Here is a 17,214-nt window from a genome sequence, read left to right as displayed (position 1 = left end):
TCTTATTTTGTTTATTTGGGTCCTCTCTCTTCTCTTCTTGATGAGCCTGGTGAGAGGTTTTTGTTTGTTTGTTTTAATTTATTTATTTTTGGCTGCATTGGGTCTTCATTGCTGCACACAGGCTTTCTCTAGTTGTGGCGAGTGCAGGGTTCTCTTGTTGCGGAGCATGGGCTCAAGGCACGTGGGCTTCAGTAGTTGTGGCACACGGACTCATAGTTGTGGCTCGTGGGGTCTAGAGCGCAGGTTCGGTAGTTGTGGTGCACGGACTTAGCTGCTCTGCGGCATGTGGGATTTCCCAGACCAGGGCTCAAACCCGTGTCCCCTGCATTGGCAGGTGGGCTCTTAACCAGTGTGCTACCAGGGAAGTCCTGAGAGGTTTGTGGTAAGACAATCTTGTTTTGATTTTACCTGAGGTGCAGACTTACTTGGAAGACCTGAAGACTAACATTTGTTTCTGAAAATTACTTTTATAGTCTGTGTCCCACTCCTTTCCTTTACTGATGCTAATATCCTTTAGTTACTTCTTTTATTATAGGTGATCTATTATGTTGCCTGTTTTCCTAAAAAGCTCTAATTGACTAAGAGCCATTTCTCTATTTAGTGTGTGGAAAACTCCTCAGAGTGGCTCAGAAAATCAAACTACAGTAGCGTTTGTCACTAGGCAGACTGTCCTTTCTGACCCATTTAAAACACAGTAAAACCTCAGACATTTGGATCCCACTGATGTGGAATGTGTGATTACTCAGCTAATGTTTAATTATTCAAAGGTGTGCTTACAAGATTAATGGTGCGAGGAAAGTGCTTACATGGGCGCCATTTTTACTAGTGTCTTCAGAAGCCTTCCCGCTCCCCATCCTGGCCCTGCTCATCTCCCATCCCCTCGCTCCCACCCCCTCTCCAGCCCTGGTCCTCTACCTGGAATCTCTTGACCTCCTCCTTTTGTGCTTGGCTGGGCTCACCTCTGCTGTCTGGAGACCCTGCTGGCTGCTCCTGAGACCCTCACCCCACTTCTGTGCAGGCGGGCACCTCTCCCTTCCCAGGTCAGGTCTATAACAGGGAGGGTGGTCACAGTCAGAACTCAGAGGGCTTTGTGACATAGAAGCCAGGCCCCTACAGTGAGGCCCCAAAGGCATCATCTGCAGGAACTGTGGAGTCACAAGTGGAAAACAGTGTCCTCTGCAGCTCCTAGACCTGCTGGAATCCTCTCCTGCCTTCCACTGAGGCTCAGCTCAGACCCTACACCTTCTCCCTGGGGCTGCCTGGGGGGCCTCACCTTCCATCAGTGTTGAACGAAACGTAAAGTTGTTTCTCAGGAGAAAGGCAGAGGTTAGGAGCTGCGTCCCCAGGTCCCCTCGCTGTTCCTCACGCTCTCAGACCCTCTCATGAACCTCTAAGTGCTAAGGTGGGAGTCAGGGGAGGGAGGGCAGCCTTCCTGCCGCAGTGATGTGAGTTTGTTTTCAGTTCACATTGACTCCCTTCATACACATGAAGCAACGTGAGGCGGGTGGGCACACAAGAGGAAAAATAGTGAAACATTTAAAACAAATCTTTTCCTGTGGAAAAGCTCGTGCCACCATCCCTGTTGCTCTAGCTTTAGGTGACGATGATTGGGGGATCTTCTTTGAGTGGAAGGTTTATTGAGACCTCAGTGGGATGAAGGCCTGATGAGCCATGGGTGGGTGGGGCTTCCTGACTCTGGTTAATTCATCAGCTACCCCCCAGGACCCCTCGCAGGGCACTGTCAGAGTGTGGTAGGTGGCGGTTTAGAACCACTAGTCGAGATGCCCATTCATTCTGTTGCCCACTCTTTTGTCACTCAACAAAAACTGGAAATCTAGATTTCTGCTCCTGTATTTAATCACAGGAAGAGTGCATTTTCTCCACCAGTGGTGAGGTGCTGAGTGCACTTAAAATGTCATCACTGTTCCATTCTGCTGGCTTTAAAGTGTCACATGTAACATGCAAGGGCTCAGCTCCCTATAGTTTGGGCCCCTGGTTTAGTTTATCCAGAAAGAAAACAAAACACACACAGAAAGTTGTGTGTGTTTAAGTATAATTTGTCATGTAGACTCTGCCTTGGGTGAGGCCGTTGGTCCCTCCAAATTGTATCCTCATCTACACAATGGGGATGGTAATCGCACCCGTCTTGCAGAATTGAGAGACTGTCATGAGAATAAACTTTGTAAAGGGCTTAATTCAGTGTCTGGCACACAGTAGTCACTCAATAAATGGTGACTATTGTTCCCAGTAGGCTTTGCTGGTATACATTCCTACATGCCTAATCTGACATATCATAGGCTCTGTGGTTTCAAATTTTGGGCTCTAATCACACTTGCAGTCCTTCTGTTTGAATTTGAGTGGTGGCTGTAAGAGTTAGAACATATTAGTTTCCATAGCCCTCTTAAAGGAGGTTTATGCCTTTGGCCTGTGATCCTGAATACTCATGAAATACTGAATTGAAGTGTATTCAGTTTGTATATGAGTCTTGCATCACCCAGAAGAGTGACTAACCACAAAATATTTACTAAAAAGTACTCTGTTTGTAACCACATACTATTAATATTCCAGTTAAATAACAGTGAAGAAGCTGTAACTTCCTGTCAACCTGGCTTTTGTTTTCTGGCCATGAGATTGTGTTAAGGTTTTACAAGTTCAATTCTTGGCCTTTGGTTGCAGAAAATGCTCGGGGGAGATGGCAGAGGAACCCTAGACCAGCGTGTGTCAACTCAGAGTGGTGCTGAGGGGACCTGCAGCTCGTGGAGACTTGTGGGGTGACGGGAAGATAACTTGATAAACAGCTTGCATATCAAGCTGCTGAGCAAGGCCCAGCATGCAGTGGGTGTGAGGCCCACTGCGGGTGACAGTCTTTCTTGGTCTGGGCCTGGCACCCCTTTTCATTTAGCCCAGAGTCAGTGTCACCTTGTGGGGGAGCAGAGGTGTTAGTGCTAGCAAATGCAAGTTTGTGTGCCCAACGCACAGTGAGGCCAAACAGTACCAAAACCTCGGAGTTTGGTGCAGAGAAAGGTTTATTGCAGGTTTATTGCAAGGAGACGGGTGGCTCATACCCCCAAAACCCTGAACTCCCCAAAGGGATTCAGCAAAGCATATTTAAAGGCCAGGTGAGGGAAGGGGGTCATAGGGTACGTGACCAGCTCCTGCACAATTCTCTGATTGGTTGATGGTGAAGTAACAGGGCAGTGTCACAGGGGTCAACATTGTCAGTTGACATTGTCAGTCCTTAGGCTCCAGGAGGCCTGAGGGCTACCTGTTCATGGTCATCAAGTAGTTAACATCTTCCATCTTCCATTTGGTGGGGGTGGGGTGGGGGGGTGGGGTTTCAAATCTTTGAAACAACTCAGGAAATGTGCACCAGATACTGTTTTCTAGGTACTTCAGAGAGGAGCTAAAGCAGAGGATATGGAGGAAGGGCCTGCCCTGGGAAGACCGCATAGGGTCCTGCTCGGTTACAGTTCCCCCCTTTTCTTTGATACTTCTCAATCCTGAGGAGAACAGGTGTTGGACAAGAAAAGTAATAAAGTTTCAGTTAAGGAGGTTAATCATAAACTTGTCAGAGGAACCCACTGGGTCCTGTCACCAGCAGACACTGCTTTGAGAATCAGTCTGACACAGCTCAGAAAATTCAAGTTCTTGGCAATAAAGGAGTGTGTTCGAACTCACATCCACAATGGCCACCCAATTTTACCTTGGATGTCTGAACCACAGCTATTCCATTTTGACTTTCGAATGCATTTTTCTCCTTAATGGCCAAAGCAGATGTCACTGTTTATGATTTTAGTGCTTTTCTAGACGTGAAGAGATGCAAGAACTTGGGTCATAAAATCTTTTCCTGAAAGTATCTAACTATCTGAAGGTCTGTTCTGTCAGCTTTTCTCAGAGCACTAAGTGCGTCATTCCTGATCTCCACTCTGACCTCCTTTCAGGGGGTGTTGAAGGTCAGTGACTGGAGTGGCTTGTGACTTAATCCTTGTAGAGGCAGATGGCAAGTGCCAATTTTTAGTTGGCAGTGCTCCCTCATGGTCATAAATTTGAACATGATTTGGGAAGCATTTCATGATCATTTCATCCCATAATGTTAGGAATACCCATTAGTAGTTCAGGCGAGGATTTCATTGATAGGCCACTCAGTGTGCTATTACTGGACTAGGCCTTATTAACAGTAGTCAGAAGTCTCTGGACCACCTGTTTTACTACTCTGTTATGGTCTAGGAAAAAATTCCTTCTTGTTGCTTCTTCCTATATCTAGAGTTGCACTATTACAATCATTGATCTTATATAGAACTTTATATCTGGTCAACTGTTTCAAGTCGCCTGGTCATCATTATTTTATCAGAGGCTCTTGTATTTGGTAATACAAGAAACAACAATTCTGTAAAACAGGCAATATACAAATAATACAGCTAGTACTATTAGCAAGGTCATAAGTTGGCGCAAATATCTCCTGGTTTCAGCCAGACTCCAGGAGGGGATGTGTTACTTTCTTCTTTCCTGCAGCCATTCACAGGTGGACTGGGTCAGGATGTTTCCTGTGAGCTGAACAAAGGTATTTTAGTTTAACATTCAAGCATGGGGACAATGTTTCCTGAGATGGACCATTATGTATACTTTAAGCGATAGGCAACATCCCTTTAGTGATTAACTTGTAGCAAAAGCAGTAGAATACAAAGATTAAAGTAAAAGAAATGGATCTAACATGGAGTCAGATTTGTTATTCCCTATTACAATTCCCCACTGTCAGTGTCCATTCCACAATTGTGTGAGAAAGGGGTGACGACCGCTCTGGCTACTTCCTGCTGAACAGGGGCAGTGATGGGTGATTATGGAATAGAATTGATCAGCTTTCAGCAGGGAATATTCCTTAGAATCTTTAGTAAGTAGTACAGTTCTTTTTCCTTTTTTATCTACAGTTATTTGAACCTGATGAAACCCTTTATTTAGCCCGTTTGTTGTCTGATTTGTCATTGGGCTTGGGCTTTTGTTTCTAGTTCCTATACATAGCTATTCATCTTAACTTTCTGACTGTCATAACTACACTAGATTCCTCTACTGTTCAGGTGAACAAGATTAAACAAGTAAGTTGACTCACCTTCTCCAGCTATAATGAAAGTGCAATCTCAGTACTTATCTTTTTGAAGAGCAACCTTAAGTCTTCTAACGGTTTACAAACCCATTGCTCTCTAGGCCTTTCAGGAGTTGGACCATTTTCTGATGACAGTGGTGCTGCTTTAATCCCAGTGTGATGAATTCATGGCTTTACTCTGGCTAACTTGACAGATGAGTCTGTGGTAGGTAATACCACGTGTGGTCCTGTCCACCTTGCAGTCAGCTGATGTTCAGGCACTTAATCTTTCCAGGCTTTAAGGAGGACTTGGTCTCCAGGTAAGAAAGGATGTAAGGCTACTTCAGTTGGATAGGCAGACCTGTGGGAGGCAAACTCATGAGCAGAGGTTAGTATAGTGCCCAAAGTTTTAATGTAATTAGCAACAGCTAGCTCTTTCAGAGCATTTATAGATTCTCCCACCTGGGCAGACACCTGGAATGGCCTACCATACAATATTTCAAAGGGGCTTAATTTAAGTCTCCTTTTGGGAGCCATTCTGATCTGTAGTAGGGCAATTGACAAGGCCTTATCCCAAGTTAAATTAGTCTCTTGACACATTTTAGCAGTGTTCCTTCCAGTATGTATAATCTCTGGCTACAGGTCATGGGGCATCTGATATTTATCCAAAGGTAGATGGTTGGGATAAGTTTCAGAAATAAACTTAGAGTGTCCTTCTTAATAATGCAATTAAACTTTACAATTATGTAGCATGCCAACAAGGAACTGTCTAGGAAGTGAGTCTTAGACAATAAATGCAGACCTCAATTAACAGAATCAGAATTTGATATCCACTGAAATGTAATCTCTTTCTCTCTAAATATTACCCTCATTTTTCATCAAATACAGCCAAATTAAGATTAGTTTGTTTGCAAAATGAGTCTGGTTAATTGATCATATTGGCTCCTTTCAATTGGCTGTGTGGGAATTTTTCATAAGGAGTCTCAGACTGAAATTTTAAAAGCCCTCTCAGGGCCAGGAAAGCCATGCCAAGGGCTTTTCATAGATTTTGCCTTACAGATGTAGGTGAATTCCTCACTTTTTGAGGTCCCCAAAGTACCTCGAGATTTTTGCACCTGTTAGGAAGTACCCTTCCTAATTTACCTGATAAAGCTGCTGGGAACCTGAGAGTTTCCAGTATCTGGAGGGATCAGGTAGAGAGAAAAAATAAATGTTTCAATTGTGATTACAAAGGTAAAATCTACCAAATTGCTGTAAGTCATAATTAGCTTAAGGGGAAAGGTTTCCTTAAAACCAAAAAATTATAACCATATTCGTCAGTTTACTCAGTCCTATATAATTAATTCTTTTTTACTAACAGTTTTATGAAATCAGAGTTGCTATTAGACTTTTAAAATCCAGTTTAGCAGTACAATTGTTAAAAAGTCCTTTCTATGACTCTTCTTAGAGAGGAAGCATTTTGCAAAGCGTCAGCTTAACTGTCTATGAATGATAAAGGACTTGAAAAGGCAAGGTTAGAGATCTGATTATAATGTTTTTTGACAAAGAATCTTAATGGGGACTTCCCTGGTGGCGCAGTGGTTAAGAATCTACCTGCCGATGCAGGCAACACGGGTTTGAGCCCTGGTCCAGGAATATCCCACATGCCACGGAGCAACTAAGCCCGTGCGCCACAACTACTGAGACTGTGCTCTAGAGCCCGCGAGCCACAACTACTGAAGCCCGCGCGCCTAGAGCCCGTGCTCCACAACAGGAGAAGCCACTGCAATGAGAAGCCCGTGCACCGCAACGAAGAGTAGCCCCCGCTCACCACAACTAGAGAAAGCCCGTGCGCAGCAACAAAGCCAATGCAGCCCAAAATAAATAAATTAAATAAATAAATTTTAATGAAAGAAGCTTAATGAAGTTGTGACATACAGCGTTTTAACCTGTGTACTGGCTTAAGTGATTTACTTTCTAACTGTGATTTTCTCTTTCCTATAGCTTCTTGCTTCTTTTCTATTTAAAGACCTTTCAATATTTCCTGTAGGATAGGTTTAGTATTGCTGTATTCTTTTAGTTTTTGCTTATCTGAGAAATTCTTTCTCTCCTTTTCTATTTTAAATGGTAATCTTGCTGGTAGATTCTAGGTCAGATTTTTTCCCCATCCAGGATTTTGAATATATCTTGTCACTCCCTTCTGGCCTGCAGTGTTTCTGTAGAGAAATCAGCTGATAGCCTTATGGGGGTTCCCTTGTAATTAGGTCTTTCTTTGTTTTTCTCTTGCTGCCTTCAGAAGCCTCTCTTTATCTTTAACTTCTGCTATTTTAATTATAGTGTGTCTTGGTGTAGGTTGGGTTTGGGTTTATCTTGTTTGGAACCCTCTGTGCTTCCTGTACCTGGATATCTGTTTCCTTCTTTAGGTTTGGGAAGTTTTCAGCCATAATTTCTTCAATTACATTTTCAATCCCCCTTTCTCTTTCTTCTCCTTCTGGAATCCCTATTACGCATAGATTGGCATGCTTTATATTAGTATCCCATAGGTCTCTTACACTGCTCTCATTTTTTGTTTCTTTCAATTCGCCTTTCTGTCTGCTGTTCTGATTGGGTGATTTCCACCATTCTATCTTCCAGATCATGTATTCCTTCTTCTGCATTATTCATTGTCATTCATTGCCTTGAGCTCAGCTTTCATCTCGGCGAATGAGTTTCCTAATTTCTCTTGGTTCCTCTTTATACTTTCTACCTCCTTTTTACAGGAATCTGCATTTCTATCAATAGGCCTTGTACATTTCTTCAGTATTTTCATTATCTCCTTTTTGAACTCAGTGTCTGTTAGACTGAAGAGGTCTGTTTCATTGTTCTTTTGGGGGAATTCTCTTGACCTTTTAATTGGGAGTGGTTCCTCTGCTTCTTCATCTTACTTATGTTTCTCTTACTCTGTGAGTTTAGGAGAAACAATTGTCTACTGTGGTCTTGGAGGGCTGCTTTTATGTGGGAGTGTCCCTGTATAGCCTGCGTGCATTTAATATTTTTGGCGCAAGGGCTGTTTTTGGTATGGATGTCTGTGACCTCTTTCCTCAGTGTGTGCTGACTGTTTGTGCTTGACAGGTGGTGGTGTGGTGACCAGAGTCTCCACTGGGTTGCTCTATGGTTGTCGCTGCCCCGTCAGCGACAGTTGTTGGAGCAGAAGCCCCCAGATCTGATTCTGAGCTGCAGTGTGAGATAGGTGGGATTGGAGCACTCCCCCTGGAGAGGAGCTGCTGAGTATTGCTTCGCCAGAGCTGTCCACAGGGGAGTGTGCTCTGTGGTGTCGCCTGGCGGGGCTCACAAAGTACACTGCTGTCGGCACTGCCCTCAGCCCCACCTCCGCTGCGGGAATGCAGGCAGTTGGCCCCAGTGTCCCTCAGGCACTGTGCTCACAAAGCCAACAGCACAGATCCCAACACGCCAGTCCACTGAAGTTGGGTACCAGAAGCACGCAGTCATGCACCTGGGCTCGCCGTGGGAGCCTTGGAAACAGCCCAGGCTCTGCCTCCGTGTGCGCTCCCACCAAGCCCACAGCTGCTAAGGCCAGACCCACCCCAGCCACAGTACACCTGCTGTCCCGCTCCCAGAGCTCATAGCAGCAGGTGAGTGTCTCGGGCTGGGGAGTGCTGCGAGGTAGCTCGGATCCTCTGTGCTGGTCTCTCTCTTTTCTGCCTGCTGCCGACTGCTGCGTTCTCCTCCAAGCCCCTGAAGCTTCCTTTCTGTCCCAGCTGATAGCCCCGCTGGTAAGGGAGCTTCTCAGGGTGTGGGACTCTTTCCTCTTTTCCAGCTCCTTCCCAGGGACACAGGTCCCATCCCTATTCCTTTTTAAAAAATCTTTCATCCTATCCAGTTGTGAGGAGGTATTTCTAGACACTTCTGTCTGATATCTTGTGCCAGTGTTCAGTAGGTACTCTGTGAGAATTGTTCCACACGTGGATGTATTTTTGATGTGTTTGTGGGAGGTGAGCTCCACGTCCTTCTATTCTGCCATGTTGGTTCCTCCCCAACATTTTAAGATATCAACTAAAATTATAACATTATACCAGGACATATCCAAATTTCAGAAGCTTTCTATAATTTCTAGAATGTCTATATTAAAAACATTTATCCATACCCTATAATCTGAGGAGGCTTGTCAGTCATTTGACAATGCTTCCCATGTAATTTCACATACCAAACAATCCTAGTTAGTTTAATATTTTTCTCTGAGATGCCTTGGGGGCTCGCCAAAGCATCCCAAAGTTAGCTGGAGGTCAAAATTTTTTAATTAATTAAAATTTGATATTTGGGAAGTTTGTCAAAAAGTTTCAAAACACTTGGTCAAATAAGATCATAGGTCATTGTGAGACAATACTTATTCCTTTACCAAAATGAGAAGAGATCTCAAAAGCAAATACAGATCACTGAAAGGCACAGAAACTCAGTCTGGTATCAATGGCAGCATTCCAGGAAAACTTTGTCCTCTTACCAGTGAGAGAAAAAAAATCTAGTCTTGCACCAGCTTACTTTTAATAATAAATTTCATTTACTTAAGTTAAATTCAGTCTAAACTTAGTCTATCCTGACCATGCACAAACTCTTAAGAGTTCCTTTTCTACAAGCCTTCCATCACTTTCTGTATCCATATTATTTTGCCCCTTAATTCTCCTATCTAGAAACAACCAGATGAACTTCCATCATTTAACTTAATTTAGCACAACTCTAAAATTTCACGTTACCAAATATCTGGAGAGATCATTTACATCTCAAAGGCACAGGAAAAGAAATGCAAATTTCTCTTCTAACTACTTACATAAAACCCAGCCATCTTGGGCTATTTTTGAACTTTCTTTTTTTCCAGTTCCCAAATATCCAGTGAAGTTTAAACAAACAAATGACACTAATAGACAATAATGTATATCATCTGCTCACATTACAAGCCTCATTTTCAGCAAGACGAGGAAGAAAGAATAGGATTTGGACTCAGGTACAGAGACACTCATTCACATACATCCACCCACCCCACCACCACCCCCCCTCCCCCCACCGCCAAGATAAAAGCAATTGCAAAAGACCCACTCTGATACAATAGCTGAGCCATTAGGGGCCATTGTTCGGCAGATCTCAGGGAGTATTGAGGCCACACAATGTTTCAAAAAATATATTTTCTTTCATTTATGGGAGCACAGCTAAAGATCTCCAAGTTTTGCAAAAATACCCCAGGGGACTATAAGATGGAACAGAGCTCTGATCATCCATACCTAATTATTCACAGTTGGTGTTATCAGATATCAAGCAAACAGCAGTTCAAATGGGTCTCTCAGGGTCATAGGTCCCTAGCCACAAAACGGGAGAAACCCAGCCAATGTCCCATCAGAGATGAAGCTGAATAAATGACCAAGGCTAGTTCAAAAAAGGGAAAAATCCCAACCAATGCTCCACCACAGGCAAAACCAACACAATAGAGAAGGATACCCTGGAAAGAAGTAGAGATGGTCTAGTAAAGATGTAGGGCTTCCCTGGGGGTGCAGCGGTTGAGAGTCCGCCTGCCGATGCAGGGGACGCGGGTTCGTGCCCCGGTCCGGGAAGATCCCACATGCCGCGGAGCGGCTGGGCCCGTGAGCCATGGTCGCTGAGCCTGCGTGTCCGGAGCCTGTGCTCCGCAACGGGAGAGGCCACAACAGTGAGAGGCCCGTGTTCCGCAAAAGAAAGATGTAGTTGTAATGTTTAAAAGCAAAAAAAACCACCTGATGGAATTTTGAAATGTTTTTTAATTTTATATATGTCAACATTCTTTGAATAAATACTTTCTAAATTAAAAAAAAAAAAAAAAGGATACCCTGGTGTCGTCACACACGAGCCCAGCCTGCGCAAGCTGGAGCGACTTACCCCCCAGGCGACACTGAATGTGGACCACAGCTCCGGACGTTTCTCGGTTCCGAACAGCCTTGTGCCGAGGGGTGGCCAGCACCGGTCAGGGATAGTCCCTCCGAGATCCGCAGAGCGACGTGTACTGTGGCAGCCGCTGGGCCTCAGGGAAGGGGCTGCCTCTGGCTGGGGTCGACCCGTCACATGCACAGACTCGGCTGGCTCACCAAAATTGCTAGCAAACGCGTCTGTGTGCCCGACGCAGTGAGGCCAAACAATACCAAAACGTTGGAGTTTGGAGCAGAGAAAGGTTTATTGTAGGGTCACGCAAGTAGAAGGGTGGCTTGTGCCCCCAAAACCCTGAACTCCCCGAAAGGTTTCAGCAAAGCATCTTTAAAGGCCAGGTGAGGGAAGGGGGTCACAGGGTATGTGATCAGCTCATGCACAGTTCTCTGATTGGCTGATGGCGAGGTAACAGGGTGGTGTCACAGGGGTTAACATGCTCAGTGTTTAGGCTCCAGGAGGCCTGGGGGCTATGTGCTCAGGGTCATCGAGTAGTTAACACCTTCCGTTCGGTGAGGGGTTTTCACATCTGTGAAACAACTCAGGACCTGTGCACCAGATGCTGTTACCTGGGTGCTTCAGGGAGGAGCTAAAGCAGAGGAGATGGGGGAAGGGCCTGTCCCGGGGAGGCCCCATAGGGTCCCGCTCGGTTACATTAGTGAAGGCAAAGTCTGCTGTGCCCCTGAGCAGACACCCAGGTGAGCCCTCCTGGATTGGGGACTTCGGCTCCAGAACAGCCCGGAAGTCCTCGCGGGTCCCAGACGTGCTGAGGTCCGACCACTCGTAACTTGCATTCCGATTTGCATGAAAACAAAAAATATTTGACACTTTTGTGCCTCTTTCAGACTCCCAAAGTGGTGTGAGTGTCCGCTTCTTTCTCTTGCCTCCACTGTGTGTATCGGGAAGAAAGGTGTCTGCTGGCCCTTTGCTCTCTAGCTCTCGGCCACGTGGCCACTGCACGGTGGTGGCCGAGGGCAGGAGAGTTTCTGTGGCCACTCACCTCAGAAGGAAGGCAACTGTTTTTCTCTGATATTTTGGCAAGAAAGCTTTGACAAAATTAACTGAAATACAGAATCCCTGCTGTTTCAGCTCAATAAGAGCACTGAATTGTGATTAATTTTGGATTCAAAAACTGCACAACACTAACAGATGTGATTTGAAATATTTTTAATGTATTAACAACTAGGACATCTTTTGTGGTCAGACAGTGTTTGTTGATTGGCCAAGTGTTGACAATGGCTGGTCACTGGCTCTGGTGTTTTGCATCTGCCAATGGTCATGCCTTTCCTGGCTGCTCCAGCCTCTCTGCCCCAACCCCAGGTGAGTGGCGGGCAGATCACCCTGGACATTCATCAAGAGCCCTGCCTGCTTGATTCCACGTATGTAAACATAAAGTACCCAGAAAACGGAAAGGACTGAAAAGGCAGCACACTCTTGGAGTCTGGCGTTGGGAACCGGGAAAACAAACTTGTTTTTTTGTTAAAATTGACCTATTTGGATTCGGTGCCGGTCAGAAATAAATATGCCCTCTTGCGGAAGCAAAATATTTCTATTTCAGTGGAAGACCTATATTGTCAAACTGTAACCACAAGTCATGTCTCATCTCTCAATGTCTAACTAACTGCATGTTTTATCACAGGGACAAGCGGATCTCTTGAAGTACGCCAAGAACGAGACCGTGGAGAACCTGAAGCAGATCCACTATGCGGCTGTCTCCTGTGGACTCAATAAACCAGGCACAGAAAACACCGACGTCCAGAAGCCGCGCCGGAGCCTTGAAGTCATACCCGAAAAAGCAAACGATGAAACTGGAGAATGAGGGCGCCTTCTAGAGATGATTACAGAATTTATAACTCTAGGACCAATTGTAGCCAGATGGGACATTTGCTTTGCACTCACTAATGAAAAATAATATTGGGGATTTTAAAGCACAACTGGAATAGCTAATTGCCGTCTATTAAAACTGTGAATGTATGTAGCAACCCTGTGTGTGGAGGCAAATAAACTCTTTAACAAGAAATTCTCTTCCTGGCCCAAATATGCTGTATTTGTATACAAAGAGATCATAACTCAGTTCCAGTGTGAACAGACTAGCCACTCTAGTTCCAGCGAGAAACAGACATTTTCCTAACTGAAAACAGTGTCTTAAGACGCAGATGGATTGTATGGTCTAATTAGTATTTACTGGGGAAAAACTGAATCTACAAGTTTTACTTATGTACGATTGCTGGGGTCTCTGGGTTCCAGATGTTTTTGGAGGCGTGCCTGCTGAGCCATGGTTACAAAGGAGAACGTAAGTAGTCTTGAACTTGGACAGCCACTAGGTTCGAGGGCACTGCAGCTGGACGGACACTCCTTGGCTGGAGACACCTGCTGGGTACACGATGTAAAGGCAACCAACCTGGAAGCAACACACTGGACATAGTTTTTCATTGTGTTAAGTAGTGCTCACATTAAAAAGATATTTTATGATATTTCTCCAATAACAGTACGTGAATTTAATGAAAGTTTAACTTTTTAAACATTTCCAGTTCAAGATATTCTACTCTTAAGAAGAGTGGCCAGTTACTTGGTGAACAGCTTTGTCAAAAATAAGTTGCTTGTCTGGCTTGACATTTTGCTCTTAGTACATACAGCAGCCATGACTTTACATAGCGGCAGCTGTCTGTAAAACAACCGACATCGCTTCCCCCTTCTCAGCCTGTTGATTCCTGCCGTAGGGGAGTGAGCCTGGACATGGTGCAGACAGTAAGCCAGTGGCAGGTGAAGGGGCTGGAGCGGGTGCCATGCTCCACTGGCCAGCTGAGTCTTTAATCCAAGACTTCATTGTCCCAATGAGTGAAACTTCATGCTATTTTAGAAAACCTGCTGGACACTGAAGCCTAATTACTGCTCCTCCCAAACCAAACTGCTCTCACATTTTGGAAGGGTAAAAGCTTTCTAAACCTTCGATAACCGCTTTTTCATTTGTCCATGTTCTTTTCAGTGACTCAGGTAAGCCAGACAACTCTGTGGAATCCCCAACTTGGCACCTCATTACTTCCTCACAGTTAGGGAAGTGGTCAGGCTGATATATTGAATTTATTTATGCCCAGACCCTGAAATAGCCTTTTACAAAACAATTCCTTTTTCCAGTTCTTGTCATTTGCCTGCTGATCGTGTGCTTAAATTAAGGTATACATCTCCACTGGTCTTCACTCTGTCATTCCAGTCAGAAAATTAAACGTCTCTGTTACTTGAATAACAGTGTGGTTTCCTGCTCACACCAGCCAGCAACCAGCCAGCAGCTTAGGCTCTTAGCTCTGAAATTAACTCTACGTCGGAAAAAAAAACAAAAACAAAAATATGTAGAAAATAATAGTAAAGAATTAAAAGTAGATTTGTAGACTGAGAAATAAAATAATGTGTAATTTAGATTATGGCTAGCAATCCTTGAACTTAGCTGGCAAGTAAATCGCAATATTCAGTGACAATCCAGAAATCATAAAAAATGACTTAAAATGTTATAAAATTGAAAAAAATTGCTACATTTATAGTAATGGCAGATAGTATCTAATATGTGACTTAAATGACTCTGAGACCAAGGCACCTGTCATTGGCTAGGGTTCATATAGGCTTTTAGAATCAGCAGACTTCAAAACCGAAGGGGTCTGTGAGATCATTCCATCTGACGTGTCCTTTCCCAGATGCAGATGTTGCAGACAAAAGCAATAAAATGCGGTGCCCGAGGTCACAAAGTCTGTCGGGGGAGTGACCCAGCCCAGGGTTTGCTCCATGTTTCCATGCTAAGAAAGTCAGCCTTCTTTTGACCCCTCTCTTCAAAAGGGATTAGCCAAGCAAAGGAAAAAAGCAGGCGCACTTCCTGGGGAGTTGTTCCCCAAGTCGCAGTGTTTCTCCTGCTTGTCTAGATCCCACTCCAGGGAGCACTGTCTCCTTCAAGACGATGACCAAAATCAGCAGAGCACACAGTCACGGCTTATTCGTGGCTAAGTGACCCTCTTTTCTGACTGTGAAAGATTCTAAAGGATGAATTACAATTGTTTAAGGAGGGGCAGAGATGGCCAGAGTTGATGTGGGCTGAGGTTTAGAAATGTATTCTTTAACAAATGAAAAAATCTGGAACCGGCTGGCAGGTAAATATGATTCCTAAGTTTAGACCCTGTAACTATCTGGGAGGTTTCGTCCAGCCCTGGGCTCCACTAGTTCTAGTCCCTTTGGTTGCGTCTGGCCTCTACTGTATGGCTTCCCAAGGGAGGCATGAAGTATGAAATAGGTTGAGATACAGATTTCCAGAGAGTGTTTTCTTGATATCAGTTTTCCTATGCCTGATGCTCTGGGGGAGGGAAGATTTGAAACCCACTTCTTCCTTCTAGATCCACCGGATGGTGTGGCCACACCTTCTTTGCTGGCGAGGAGAGGACAGAGCAAGTGATTCTAGCTGTGGTTTGGTCTTTTTGGACAGTGAGTGTGATGCTGGGGACCTTACTGGCGGGGCCGGGTGAGGTACAGGGAAAAGCTGTCTGCATTTTGGGGAAGGTCTGCGTGCTCAGCGGGCCCCCTGCTTCTCTCCGCAGGTTTAAAGGGCTGCACCAAGGCCACGTGCGCGCTGGGAAGAGGCTGGGTTTCAGAGGCGTCTTCACGGGGCTGCGGGGGTGGCCGGGCGGCGGTCAGAGGTCCAGGGGGCTCACGATGGTGAAGCCCGAGTCCTTGCTGTTGCCGCTGCTGTCGTCGTCGGGGCTGGGGCTGGAGCTGGGGCTGCCGGACGAGGCCGAGGCCGAGGCCGGGCCGGTCAGCGGGTCTGAGAACACCGGGGCGCGCCGGGCCGAGCTCCGGAGGGGCCGCGGGGCCTGAGCCTGGCCGACCGGAGGCGCCCTGGCGCTGCCCCCTTCGTCGTCTTTGGAGACGAGGATGAAGTCGTCCATGTCGCCTTTCTCCCTGCGCCCCGGCGGCGCTGCTGAAGGGGCCTGGGAAGGAGTCAGAGCACAGGGCGGGAGGGAAGAACCGGTGAGACGGTAAGATGCAGAGCAGGTTGGGGGCCCCACGGTCCCCCCGGAAAGACGCAGGGCGGCCCCTCTGATGGGAGCTGTGGGCCTGGGGAGCGGAGCACACGGCCCGCGGCCCTGCCCTGCTCATCACCCTCCTCCTGGGGCGCCCGCTTTCCCATGTGAGGGGGCGTGGGGTGAGGACAGCGTGTCCGTCCTCGCCTCCCCCCCTCGGGTGTGGCCGCCACGCAGTGAGTGACGCGCCCAGGTGGTTATGCGGCCACAGGCTGGCTCCCCAGTGTGCCCCCCACCCCCCACCTGCAGTGATGCTACTACCGCCTGCAAGGGGGCTGCAGGGGGAGCCCAATGTGTTCCATCTCCTCACATCTCACAGCCGGCTCATCCTGGCTGAGCGCCGGGGGTCTCCCAGGACAATGCAGGGGGCTGGGAGCTTCTACAGACACACAAACCCGGAATGGTCCTTTGCAAAAAGTATAGAGACGCAATGGCTTTACTCCACAATTATTTTCCTTTCTTTCTGAGTAATTATGTGTTTTGTTTTTAACAAAAACAGCTGACATCCAAGGACACTGGTCAAGGTTTTGGGTTAAGATCAGAGAAGCTCCTGCCAGCCCTGGGATGAAAGTAAAGCCACAGTCTGACCAGGGATGTTCCAGCCTGGCAGGAAGAGCCCTTGCCCACGGCCAACTAAGCCAATGTAGTGGCCACACCTGCTGCCTGTCCCGCCTGCCTACTCTCCCCGAGGGGTGGGGGGAATTGAGGCAGGGCCTGAGGTCTAAGGAGGGGTACAAAGCCCCCCGGCCAAGACCACCTTTGGGCTATGGGCAGAGCCTGGACAGAGAGTCAGCAATACTCCTCAGGGAATCTGGGTGTGATTGACAGGCCCCCTCTGAATTTCATGTTCTCCTGAGTGACGTGCGGGCCAGTGGATAAATAATGGCTCAGGTGTCTCCCCCTCTGACAATTTGCCTACTTTTAAGAGATTTAATCGGAGAACAGGAACAGAATGGCATTAAAGATCCCAGTGCTGAGACACAGCAGGCCTCAAGTTGTAAAGCTGTTTATAGCCTGTCAACACAGCAATTCTTACAAAACGGAAGAGACATGCAGCACATGGCCCTGCCGTAGAAGGGGATGTGATCCCTAATGGCACTAGGGCAGTTTGGTGAGACAGATGGCCCTTTCTCATCCCATTACTGCCCTCTGTGAGGTGGT

The 17,214-nt window shown here is 46.3% G+C and overlaps 2 protein-coding genes across 2 annotated transcripts in view; one reads left to right on the top strand and one right to left on the bottom strand.

The window, feature by feature from the left end:
- Positions 1-13,470, top strand: part of PLCL2 (phospholipase C like 2) — a 193,632-nt gene extending 180,162 nt beyond the window's left edge. The window contains exon 6 of the mRNA XM_060149551.1: positions 12,636-13,470. Coding sequence (XP_060005534.1) covers positions 12,636-12,815 — 180 coding nt within the window. The 3' untranslated portion in view covers positions 12,816-13,470. The remainder of the gene's footprint in view (positions 1-12,635) is intronic.
- The window catches only part of TBC1D5 (TBC1 domain family member 5), a 543,452-nt gene continuing 538,384 nt past the window's right edge, over positions 12,147-17,214 (bottom strand). The window contains exon 24 of the mRNA XM_060149553.1: positions 12,147-15,960. Coding sequence (XP_060005536.1) covers positions 15,664-15,960 — 297 coding nt within the window. The 3' untranslated portion in view covers positions 12,147-15,663. The remainder of the gene's footprint in view (positions 15,961-17,214) is intronic.

This window comes from Lagenorhynchus albirostris, chromosome 5, assembly GCF_949774975.1.
Source record: "Lagenorhynchus albirostris chromosome 5, mLagAlb1.1, whole genome shotgun sequence".
NCBI lineage: Eukaryota > Metazoa > Chordata > Mammalia > Artiodactyla > Delphinidae > Lagenorhynchus > Lagenorhynchus albirostris.
This window is presented reverse-complemented; position numbering and strand designations above follow the sequence as displayed.